This window comes from Pteronotus mesoamericanus, unplaced genomic scaffold (assembly GCF_021234165.1).
Source record: "Pteronotus mesoamericanus isolate MK-2021 breed Mesoamerican mustached bat unplaced genomic scaffold, CSHL_Meso_final contig_947, whole genome shotgun sequence".
Classification (NCBI taxonomy): domain Eukaryota; kingdom Metazoa; phylum Chordata; class Mammalia; order Chiroptera; family Mormoopidae; genus Pteronotus; species Pteronotus mesoamericanus.
Window position 1 is genome coordinate 203444 of NW_026555287.1, and position 12223 is coordinate 215666.

Below are 12223 nucleotides of genomic sequence, written 5' to 3' on the forward strand. Positions count from 1 at the left end.
TTGTGGCCTTTGCACTGGCCTCTGGGACATTCTTTCTGCTGCCCCTGCTTGGTTGGATGCCACTCTTGGTCAGCCCAACAAACCCCTCCCCAGGGAGGCCCCCCCAGCCGTCCACACCCCATACCCCACACCCCTCTGCAATGTCAGTCATGGGCAGCCCCACCTACCATCCCCCAGCGGGGCCGGAGTCCAGGCCGGAGGACCGCTGGGGGGCCATCTTTTCCCCCCACCCCCAGACTGGGCAGGTCGGACCCTATCTTCCTGATCCCATTTCTGCACCTGTGAAGCTGGGGTGATCTCCCCCAACAGGGCCAGGCTCACATCTACCCTGGGGGTGATGAGAAATCAAGGACACCATGCCGGCAGGTGCCGATGGGACGCTGAGGGCTCAGGACTTCCTAACTCAGCCCACAGTCCCCTGCAGCTCCTCCAGGAAGCCCCTAGCAGGTGAAGGGTCAACCTTGGCCTGTGATTCACAGCTTTCCCCACCTGGCTGGCCTGCACCCCCCTCTCTGGACACTGGCTCTTAACGCCCCTTGGTGGGGAGGGCAGCCGATGCTATCTGCTGCCCGGTGCAGTTAATGGGGCAGCCACAGGTCCTGCTCCGACTGGCCCAAGCCCGGTTGGCCCAGCTTGGGGAGCCAGGCACAGGCAGGAACTGCATTCCCTGGGGCCATTCCTTGAGTGGGCACGGAGGTGTGGCCAACTCACAGGGAAAAAGTGATTAGCTGGGTCCAAGGGTCCCCTGGGAACCCCTTCTACCTGCCCCCCACCCCTGCCTGTGGGAAAGGCCAAGTCCGGCCCAGCTCTGCTGGGAGGGAGGCAGCGAGCTGTGAAGGCCACCCGATGCCTATCATGGCTGCAGGGGCTGGCAGGGACCCAGTGGAGGCCATGCTGGGCAAGCAGCCCTGGGCCACAGAATGTGGGGGGCACTTTTTAACCACTGTGGGAGCAGCCTCCAGCATGCATCTCGCATTCGGGCTGTCCTGCCAGACACAAGGGCTGGAGGCGTGCCTGGGGGGCCTGCCCACCACCGAGGCGCTGGAACACGCCTGACCGGCCCCCGGGCCACACACACCTGCCTTTCCCTGCTCTGCACCCTCTGATGGGAAGCCCCCGACTCTATCCCCAGATTGTGCCACCTCCCAGGGAGGGGCCAGTCTACAGGAGGCAGATCAGGACCTGAAGGTGGACCCCTGGCAGGGAGGCCCACGACACTGCGCACCCCGGATGCCCAGGCCGGAGGCGTTTCCGCCGGGAGGTGTTCTGGTGGTGACAGTGGAGCAGCAAAGGAAAGAGGAGGCTCAGACAGGGCATGTGAAGGTGGTTTCTATTTTAATGTCCATAACTGTGATCAATAAAAAGCCATGATTCTCTGCTGTCCCTGTGTGACCCCAGAGACAGGCCGCGGCTGTGGTGGGTGGGGTCAGTGCTTGGGCATGCTGGGCAGGCTCCAGGCCTCACCCCGGGGGCTGAGGCAGGCAGAGGGCCAGGTGGTGGGCATGGGGTTGGGAAAGGGGCTGTAGTTAGACCTCGGTGCCTGGGGAACTCTGTAGGCCAGAGACAGCCTCCGTCGGCCAGGAGCCCCCAGCCCTGCCACGGGGACCCCAGCTGCTGCCAGGAATGACAGGGTCATCTGGGGCTTGGAGGGGGAGCCCCGGGGGTGGGACACTGGAGTCGGCCTCACACTTGGTGGTATGGCCAGAGAAGGGCTCAGCTGCTGTGGGGCCCAGCATCCTGGGTGGCTCGGGGGTCCCCTGGACCAGGATGGAACCCAGCTCTGATTGCCCCCAGGTCCCCGAGGTCACCTCGGGTAACTTGGAGGAGGTCCGTTTCACAGAGAGGTCAAGGGGCACGTCTGGGGGCCGCACGGCCTGCTCTAGCACCTGGTGGATGGTGAGCAGCTCCCGGCGGATCTTGCCCAGCTGTTCCCGAAGAGGCCGTGGAGCCAGGCCCCTGGCAGGTGCCAACTGCCCCAGGCGCTGCTCCACCCTAGCATAGTCACCGAGGGCTCGTGTCAGGTCCTCGCACACATGCCCAGGGACCCCCAGCATCAGGCCCGATGGCTGCTGGGGCAGGGGGGAAACAGGGCCCAGGGTCTCAGGGTCGCCTGGCTCCTTGTCCTCAGGCCAGAGAATCACGGAGGGGCCAGTCCGCAGGCTAGGGAGTAGGAGCCAGTCAGAAGGCTGTACTGTGCCCCCAGCACCCCAGCCTCTTCCCCCCCAACCCCCGCCTTGTGCCCCAGCGCAGGCTGTGTCCCTGGCCTAAAGACTCGGAACCCCAGCAGGACAAGCAGGCTGGCTTTCTGGTCTCAGTAACCTCTCTGTGGCCTGAAGCCTATAATCCTGGACACTGAGCTGAGGACAGGGGCCCAGCCCTCCTCCCCCAACCTCAACCACCCCCCCACATGACTGGGGGACCCTGACACCTACCTGCTCTGGGAACCAAAGCTGGCCATGCTGGAGGGGGCCTTCGGGGGCTCCAGCCTGCTTCCCAGGGGCAGCTTCCTCTTGGGGTCACTCTGGGCAGCAAGCTCCAGCCCACCCTCCTGCCCTGGGTCCCTGGGGGCACCACAGAGCCAGGGCCCAACCAGCCCAGGTACTGGCACTTTCAGCAGCCCCGGGGCCAGAGTTCCAGGGGGTCCCTTGGGAGGGGCAGGGGGCTTGGCAGGGGCAGCCTTGCCTGGCTGCAGCCCCAGGCTATGCTCCAGGAGCAGAGGGTAGTACAGGTGCGGGATAGGGGTGGGGTGCTCGGGGGGCTGCAGCGCAGGGAAGGCAGAGGCTGGGGGAAGCAGGGGACCGGCTGAGCCCAGGAAGGGCATATGGGCTGCAGCGGCCAGGGAGGGACCCAGGTAGGAGAAGAGGCTGGGGCCCAGAGGGTAGTTGACCCCTAGCAGGGACAGCTGGAGGCTCTGGGCCTCAGGGAACTCGCTGGAGGTGGGCGGAGGGTAGCAGGGCGCGCTGCTCTCAGGGCCCACGGCAGATGAGTCCACCATAACCGTGCTCCTGGGGCCCCTGCCTGGCCTCGGCTTCCACGACTCAGCCAGGAGCCCACCAAGGCCTGTACCCTTCTGGGCATCCTTGGCCACAGGGGGTGGCATCTCTGGGGACCCCTCCGCCTCTGGCTTGGGGCCCCCAACACGGCAGTGCTGGGAGAGTGTGTCGGTGACAATGAGGTCGGGCGTGACAGGATTATCCGGGAGCTGAGCTCCTCGGGGAGGCCGGCCAGGGTCTGTGGGGTCGGGGGGGCAGTCTGTGGTGGGTCCCAGGGGCCGGGGTGTGGTCGGGGCCCGGCGGCATGCCCAGTCTGGAGAGTCGAGCAGCAGCGAGAGGGAGTCCTTGCAGAGGCTGTACTTCATGTGGTTGTACAAGTGCGACTTCTCCAGGCAGGTAAATGGGCACTGGAAGCACTTGTAATTGTAGGGCTTGCCCCAGGGCCGAGGGATGTAGTGTGGCTTCTTGGGCTTCCGTGCCCGGGCCCGGGCCCCAGAGCCCAGGCGGCATGAGCCTCCCACCTCTCGGGACATGGCAGCCTGCTAGCGGACAGGCCACGGCACCATGGCCACCTGCAGACAAGGGGACCTTGGTCAGTGCCTCTGTCAGCTCCCAGAGCTCCAGGAGTAGAAGCCTGGCACAGCACCGCCTCCACCCTGCAGCCTGGGCCTCCCTGGACTTCGCACAGGCAGCCCCCTGACCTGGAATGCCCTGCCCACCTCACCTGTTAGTTCCTCTCTGCACGCACGTCTAAGGTCACCAGGTGTAGCTGATAAAAATGCAGGCTGCCCAGTTACACCTGACTCAAATAAACCACAAGTACTTTTTTAGTATAATTTCTAGCCAATATCTGGAATATACTAAAAAGTATTTGTTGTTTACCTGAAATTTACGTTAACTAGGCACCCTGTATTTTATCTCTGCCCCAGCCCTGGCTTGTCCCCAGCAGGCCCAGCTGTGGGGTGATTCCATCCAGGCCTGTTTCTGTCTACACTACAGGCATTTGGTGAGTGACTGGAGGAAGCCAAGTATGACCAGGCACATTTCTGGGGGACATCAGCTCTTCCTTGTCTTACTCCCCTCCAGAGACCCCCTGCCTGTGCCAGGAAGCTGAGATAAAAAGTCACTCAGATGAGAAGCCGGCAGAAGGCTCTGAGCCTCCATGTGTGCACCAGTGTGTGCTCCTGCTGGGTACTAGAGGTCTCGGAGGGGGTCAGCCTCACGTGGGGCTAGGCCAGGCTGGGGGGCGTGGACGTCACAGCACGGCCCCACAGCACAGCCACCTGCTCAGCCTGGCTCCATCTGGGTGGCTTCGGGCAGGTCAGCAGCCGAGCCTGCAGTGGCTGAGCTCGGCCAAGACCTTCCTCTCCCCATGCCCTGCATGTTCACTCAGAAGCCGCTCTGCACTCCATCTGGGCCGCCACCTGGGCTGTCCACCACCCTGGTGCCTGCCTGCGTGGGGCACAAGGAGAGTGTATGCACACGCGCGTGGGAGGCTCTAGATGGCTCTCACCCAGTGCCTTGAGGGACAACCTCTGCACGGCTGGGCCGACTCAGGACAGAGTGGACCACCAAAATGCATGGGGCCTGGGCACACACACACACGAGACTCACCCCATACTCCAGGTAGACACAGTAACTGCATACAAATCCACTCATAGTACAGGCGGGGTATGAGCAGGCACTCAGACACATTCAGACGCGATGATCACACACACAAATACACTACACACCCCAGGATAGACGTGGTTACGGACACTCCCATGGATATGGACGCACACGTTCGTCCTGCTCCCTGGGGCTCGCGGATGGCCAGTGGGTTAAGCAGCGGGGCTGGGGCAGCTGGGCAGCCACTGAGAGCAGGTTGTCCTCCCTGCTGGCCTTCAGGCTCTGCACATGGCAGGCAGTCATGTCTGCTGCCCTCAAACACTGGGTGGGCACCCCCATTATGAAAACAGCCGGAGGGATAGAGAGGCCTGTTCATCCGAAGAGGCCCTTGAGAGGGGGGTCAGCATGGTCAAGGCCAGGATGCGGAAGGTAGGGCAAGAGGAACTATCTGACTGGTTTATGGGTGTTCACATCTGGGAGGGGAGGGGGCTCCAAGAGGGGTGCAGGGGTTGGGAGGAGGGGGCTGGGCCAGGAAAGGGCTTGGGGCTTCCTGAGAGGCTGCAGAACCCCCTGGACTTGGTGATGGGTGCAGAGGCAGGCCTTTTCCCAGCCCCCAGCCCCCCCTAAGACACAGATGACAAATGGGCATGTGTGCTGGGGAGATAGAGACGGCTGTGCTGGGGCCATCGATCACCCAGCCCTGGGAGCCACACAGCTGTGCTGCCTGGTGCCACCACCCACCTCACCTCCCAGCCCAGCCCCTGGACTGGGGGCGGGGGTCTCTTTCTCGGCCTGACAACTCAGGAGGCAGGGGGTGGGGCAGCTTGTTCAGGAACCACTTCGGCAGCTGCTGACCCCACGGGGACCCAGAGGGTGCCTGACACCCACCTAGTATGCTTGCGAACAAGCAGAAGACACCCCCGGACACCAGCACACACCCGTATACACCCAAAGGCACATTCATTTGCACACGTGCCCCCACCCGTGACTGGACACATGCTTCCAGAGGGGCCTGCACCCACGCCCGAACCCCACTAATTCCTTGCCTGGGGAGAACTGGTGGCAGGCCAGGAGCAGGAGTCCCCGCAGCCATCGCCTGGAGCAACCCCTACCCACCAGGACATCACAGCTCACCCATCCCACTGGCTCCCTTGGGACTTGGGGAGCACCCCAAAGGGTGTGGTGCAGAGGGGATGACCAGACTCCTCCTTGACTGAGGACGAGACTCCCAACTCCCGCCCCGCTTGCCCTCCCCAGCCTCGTCCTGCAGGGACGGGGCTGCTTCGTTCAGATGATCCGGTGCAAGGAGCCTAGAAGCTGGGAAGTGGGGGAGGTAGGGGCTGGGATTGCCTGAAACGCGCCAGATATTCCCGGCGTCCCCCGTCCCCCCAGCGTAGCCCTCGCGCGCAGCCCGGCCCCACGCGGGCCCCGAACTTCGCAGGATGCGCTGATGCCCGCGCCCGCCCTACCAGCGTCCTGGCTAGAAACAGAGACTGGGTCGCCCCGAAGATAAGGCAGAAACTTCTCGCCACCGCCCCACCCTGAAACCTTCCCCACCCCCCACGCCCTGCTCCCCGATCTCGCCCTCCCCCCGCCGGCGCCGGCCGCGACTCCAGACCACGCGAAACCTGCTCAGGCTCTCGAGGCAGCGGCACGGGATCCCGCAGGGGAAACTGAGGCCCGGTGCTGGGAGCGGACCCCGCGCAGTCTGCAGTCACTCACTTGACAGCGAGTCTCCGAAGCCTCCGCCACCGACCGCGTCCCCCCGACGCCGACTCGCACCCACCGAAGTTGGCGGCAGGAGCGGCCGCGCGTGCGCCGCGGCGCCGGGCTCGGGCTCCGGGGGGCGCTGCGACCTCCGACACCCGCTAGAGGGAGGGGTGGGGGAGAGCAACCGCAGGTTGCGGTCTCCCCTTGGCCACCCGGTGACCCGCTTCCTCCCCAGCCCCCGTCTCTCCCCCTCCCCCTTGCCCACAGTCACCCCCTCGCGCGCACTAACCAACCTGGCGCGCCCAGGACCTGCTCAGCTCTCTCTGCAGCGCCGTTAACTCCTGGATAGAGCGGTGGCCGGTGACACCAGTGGCACCACCAGGGACAGGCAGCGTCGCGGAGGAGCCAGGAGTGGAGGCGCAGGTGTGCAGACGAATGCGGGGCGCCTGGCACCGTCCCCACCCCCCGTCGCCTGCAGGCTGCCGCCGGGGTGCGCTGAGGCGGCCAGGTCTCTCGGGGTCCCTGCAGCGGTGTGATGGGGTGTCAGCGGACGAGGGCACATGGAGAGCGGCCGTCAGCATTCATCCGTCAGGGCAGGGCTCTGGCCCCTGACAGCTGCCCTCCTGAGCCTGGGCCTGGGGGCCAAGCCCCAGGACAGGAGGTGTTATGGGGAACAGAGCCAGCCTGGGGAGGGCTGCAGCCCAGCCCAGGAGGGGACAGAGCCTAGTCCTGGGAGGGTGGGAGCCCGGAGCTGAGTGGCATAGCCCAGTGCATAGACACCGGGGCAAGAATACTTTTCTGGCCAGCTCTGCCTGGCCAAGCCTTGCCTCCAGTGCTGTTTCCGCTTCTCCAAACAAGAGGCTGAATGGATGTGCACCCCTAAACCCTTGCCCTGCCCACTGACCCACGCATTCGCTCCCCACTTCCTGGAGGCATTACCACCTCCCCTGTTCCCAGTCCAGACTCCTCACTCTCCTGGCCAGTGTCCTAGGAAGGTCGTGCAGCCAGAGCTCCTCTCCACTCCTGGAGGACCTGGAGTAGGTGAGAGGAGACGCCCCGGAAAGGCTTGGACACTGATGGCCCACCATGACGCCTCTTCCCTCTAATGTCCTCATGGCCACAGCTGCTCCCAGCCCTCTCCAGGGTGTACCAGGTTTCACCTCGTTCCCTGAGCCTATCAAATCTTAGCAGTCTGAGGTCCCGCTGCTTCTCAGCTGGGTCCTCATGGAAATTCATCAGGCCAGTCAGTTCCATGCTGGACATAGACACAGGCATGCCAGGACAGGGCCAGGTCATGTTCCCCCCAGTGAATCTGCCTCATTCAGGGGCACCCCCGAGATATGTGATGCATTTTAGGCAGGGTATGGGGTGTGCAGCCAGAGAGGCGACTGCTGCTCCAGGCTGGCTCTGCAGAGGCACAGAGGGCCCCATGGCAGTTCATTTGGCTTTCCCTTCCTGGGGTATCCCCCAGCTCAGTTGGGGGACAGGGGCACATTGGGGAAGGAAGGGGTGCCCACTAGGGGCTTCTGGGTGTTGCATCTTGAATGGGGAGGAGAACTGGATCCAGAGTCTAGCATGTCCAGGGCCCTGTAAGCCAGGCCTCAGTTTCCCAATTTGTGCAGGAGGGTGACAGGTCATGGCCCTGTTATTGGCACAGCTCTCCCTCTTCAATGACAACAGGCGTTCATAAGGAACAGGGCCCTGTGGCTCTGGGGACACCCAGTGTGAGGAAACTGATGTGAGGGCGAGGGCCCAGTTCGATCTCCCTCCTTGCCCCACTGCCACCTTCCCCGATGCAACAACTGGGGAGGCTCCATTTCTTCCCTTCCTGTCCACAGGGCAGGAAGGGCTGCTGTGGGTGGCGCAGAGCGCCAGTCTTCTCCTCTGCCCGCCTGGCCTGGCCCCTGGCTGACTAGCTGACTGTGCAGGTAGCCCCAGGCCGAGAGACAGCTTGAGCAGTTATCACGCCAGCAAACCCTGTGGAGAGTGAGGGCCGGGAGGCCTGCTCCTTCTGCACACAAACCCAACCCTGGACATGTTCACCCAGGCCCAGGCCCTTCACCACAGGCACTGCCCAGACACGGGAGGGGGCACCTTGGAACAATGGGAGTGGGGATCCTAGGTCTTGGCCACTGGGTCCCACAAACAGCTTTGTGCTTCCCCACCCCTCACTGGCTGACCCCTCTGAGGAGAGGCAAAGGCTACCACCACGGGATGGGCTGGCAGCTCTTGTTATCATTCAGGGGAAGGAAGGTTATGGATCAGGAGGTTTGCTTGAAGCACTGGCAGAGCGAACAGGCCAGTGAAGTCCAGGTGACCAAGGAGCTCCTCAGAGGGGAGAGGAGGCTAGGACCCTGGGTTCTGGGAAAAGGAGGCGGCCAGGAAGGGTGAGCTCAGCACTGGGGCATGGCGGCTGCCACTGTGGCTGGTTTTTTCCCCTAGAAATGAGGGTGAGAGCAGAGGTGGCAGCACCTCCAGAGGAACTCAGCACCCAAGGGGCATGGCCTGGGTATGTTTCTAGGCTCCAGGAGGGTTTTCTAGGCTTCCAGGAGCGGTCTGTGTAAGGGGCACAGGTGGGCCATGAGCTTGTTGCCTGGGGTTGGGGGTTCCTAAGAGCTCGGTTACAGCTGCAACCTGGTGGCCCATGTATGGGGGTGCGAGGTGGGCCAGCCCATCAGGTGCACAACCATCCCCATCATGCAAGACTGGGCGAGGCCGCCCATGCCCCTGTGCTTTCTGCTCGAGGCTCTCCAGGCACATCTGCTCCCTCATGGCTGGTAAACATTGTGCCTGGGGCCCATCCTACTTTCCACCCAAGTAGGGTGTTGCCCTGAGTCCTAAACTCTTGCCTCAGTCCCCTCACCTGCAGAATGGGTGGTGGAGACTTAGTCTCTGGGTCCATCTGGCAACAGTAAGGTTCTGGAGAGGAGCCTTCTCTCCTCAGCTGGTTCTAGTGCAGGGTGGTGTGGGAACACACAGCTCTTTCCTCTGCCTCCAGCCAGAGCTCACCTTGGCCGTTAACCTCTGCCCGGCTTGCCCACAGCTCCCCACCTGTCCCCTCCATTAATGCTGGTATGTGCGTGCTGGCAGTTGCAGGGGCAGAATGGACAGTGAGCCTAGAGAAGGCAGGGGACGGTGGCACGGCGCTCAGTAGGCCTGTCTCATCCCCTCGGTGCACACACACAGCCCTCACCAGGACAGGGACAGGGGCTGGGCCAGCCTGCACCTGCCCAGTGGGTAGAAGGATGGGGGGCAGAAGCACCCAGGCAACGCCTGTTAGCCCCTGGGAAGGGTCAGCACTATGCAGGCTGATGACCACGGCTCATGTCCACCCACACCCTGACGAGCCCTGGAACACAGGGCAGCTGCAGAGTGTTGTGAGTCTCTGGGGCCCAGAGCATGGATCACCTTTGGCACTTCTTCCACCTTGCCCATCGAGGTGGCCTCAGGGGCCCAAAGCTGGGATGGATGGGCCCAGGGCTTGGCTGTTAGGGGGATGGTCATACCTGAGGCCATTGACCTCAAGAGCACTGGGGACCCACAATAGGGCTATTGAGGGGAGAGGCCAAGCCAGATTGATGGGTTTGGGTGACTATGTGAATGGAGATTCAAACAGGTTTTCAGGACCCCACTGCAAGCACACAGAGGGCTGGAAATTCCCCAGGGAGTCTGTGAAGGGGGCTGCCCGAGCTGACAGAGCTCTGAAGGAGAGGGGCCCAGCTAGGAGACTTTTGATACCAGGGGCCCTAGAAAGGGCCTGTTATCTGCTCTCCTGGGCCAGCAGACTCTGCAGGGTAGCTGGCCCATGCCTGCTTTGCTGTGCCTCATTCGCCAAACCTGCAAGGTTGTCTCCTTTGGAAGCCCTGCTGGCCCTCCCCTTATGCTCTACCCCTGGACCCACTAGGTCATCGGCCACTCTGATGTGGGGGCCCTCTGCGTGCCTCGGGCTGCTGTGAAGGAGAAGAGGGGCTGTAGTGGGAGTGAGCTCCTCATCGTAGGAGGCATGCAAGCTGGGGCCAGAGTCTTTGGCTCACTGAGGGAGCAGGCTGGCCAGGCAGGTGGGATGAGAGGCTTGGGCCAACTGAGCCCCCACCCGGCTTCGGAGGCAGCACTGGCCAAGCAGCGCCCGGGGCCGACAGCAACCATATGTTGGAAGAGGAGCTGTGTGCAGTGCTCCTCGGGCCCCCGGGGCCTGGCCTTCCTGGGCCTGTCACAGCCGATTTTTCCTGCCTGAGTGGCAGGCCGGCCAGCGGGTGGGGGCTGCAGAGCCTCTGCATGGCTCATTTGTCCCCCATCGCTCTCAACACTGGACCTGACACAGGGGGGCGTGGATCCAGGTGTCATCCCCCAGTATATCCCTGCACATCCCACCCAGGCGAGGCTGGGCCCCTGAGAGGAGCCCCAGTGGCTGAGGGCCACCCTCCTGTTCGGTCGTGAGTGGGTGGCCGGAGGTGCACATGGGCTGCGTGGCCCCAGGGCAGGCGGGAAAGGGCCCGGAGCCGTGGCCCTGTCAGTCCAGCGCCCAGAGCTGTGCAGAGGGAGGTGGGAAGCAGAGGCTAATTTGTACACTAAGTGCTTTTGACAGGGATGCTTCACAAGTGAGAACACACCACCACCCTCCCTGGGAAGGCCGCCATAGCCAATGGGTGGGCAGAGGAAGCCTGGGTGAGGGGCTGGGAGGGCCATGGGGACACAAAGGGCCAACCCAACTGGCAGAGACAGGGAAGGGGCCAGGGATGCTGGGAGCGGGGGGCATAAGGAAGAGAAGGGGAGAAGAGCCTAAGGGAGATGTGCCCAGAACCAGAAGTCCCGCAACCAGTCGTGGGGAGCCAAACCCAACAGTGAGGAGGGGGGCTGCCTTCCCCACCTACCTCGCACCCTCCCCCTGCTGTGGTCATTTGCTCTGTCCGCTCCTCACACCTGGCCTGGGGCCCAAGCGCCACCTTGAGATGGCTAAGAGCACGACTTAAGTCGCCCTCGCAGGCGGGCCTGGCTGGCTCCCAGCGTCTTCCCTCCCCACCAGCCGCCTCCCCCTGAACCTGACCCTGGTCAGGCCTCACTTCGGCCCTACTAGTGTCTAACCCTGCCAGCACCACCCTCCACCTCAGTGTCACGACTCAGTCTTGTCTGTAGTGCCCCCTGGGGGCATCTGGCCCCCCTTTCCTTTTCCCCTCCCTGTTAGAACCTCCTCCCCTACAGGCTGGGGTGCACGGGGGCGGGGCGCTGGCTTGGGGTGGTCCCCAGGTTGGCCAGGGGGTGGCCATGCAACCCCCTGCCTCACTGTGATGACCCCTGAGTGGCCTGACACCACAAGGACGTCAGGCACCCATTGAAACACTAGTCTAGGCTGCCCAGAACGCCCCAGGGGTGACTGAGTAGCTCTCTGATGGCTGGAGGGTGGACCTAGCCCGGCCCCTGCCCCACGGGAGAGGGTCCGGCGTGGCTAGCGCAGCCTCTGTGAATCAGGGCGGGCAGTCTTCCGGCGTCGATGCGAGATGTGTTGTGGCAGCTCCCCCGCTGCCCGAGGCCCGCCTGGAGCGAACACTGCTGGTGGCTTTAATTGCTTTCACATTCCATAGGCTGGCCTGTGACAGGCCTCTTACACCCGCCGAGTGCCAGCCTCTACATCCCAGCCCCCCATTCATTTGAGGAGGCACTTAGACGGAGACCAAAAACTACAGACCAGACAGAAAGAGCTGCTGGACACGCCCAGCCTCAGTTGCTACCTGTGAAATGGGGATGGTTACCTCCTGGAATGAACAGGAGAGGACCCAGGGCAAGGCAGGAGCATGTTGTACCCACTGGGGGGAAACTGTTCTCCCTCTGCGGGCCCCACCCCCTGCCCCCACCCCCGCCATGCTCCATCTGCTCCTGTCTGATGACTGATGACTTCAGACAGGCACCCCCAGACA

General features: G+C 63.3%; 1 protein-coding gene across 2 annotated transcripts; it reads right to left on the reverse strand.

Annotated features, from left to right (window-relative positions):
• Positions 1 to 1370: 1370 nt before the first annotated feature.
• PRR35 (proline rich 35) lies at positions 1371 to 6383 on the reverse strand. 2 transcript variants are annotated; one of them, XM_054586787.1, is made up of 3 exons: positions 6324 to 6383; positions 2433 to 3565; positions 1371 to 1992 (listed from the first exon to the last, which is right to left on the reverse strand). In XM_054586787.1, exons 2-3 carry the CDS (start codon positions 3524 to 3526, stop codon positions 1527 to 1529), a joined length of 1560 nt encoding a protein of 519 aa, XP_054442762.1. In that variant the 5' UTR covers positions 3527 to 3565; positions 6324 to 6383; the 3' UTR covers positions 1371 to 1526. The 2 variants fall into 2 exon arrangements, with proteins under 2 accessions (XP_054442762.1, XP_054442761.1); XM_054586786.1 differs by having other exon boundaries at positions 1371 to 2160.
• Between the last annotated feature and the right edge of the window lie 5840 nt (positions 6384 to 12223).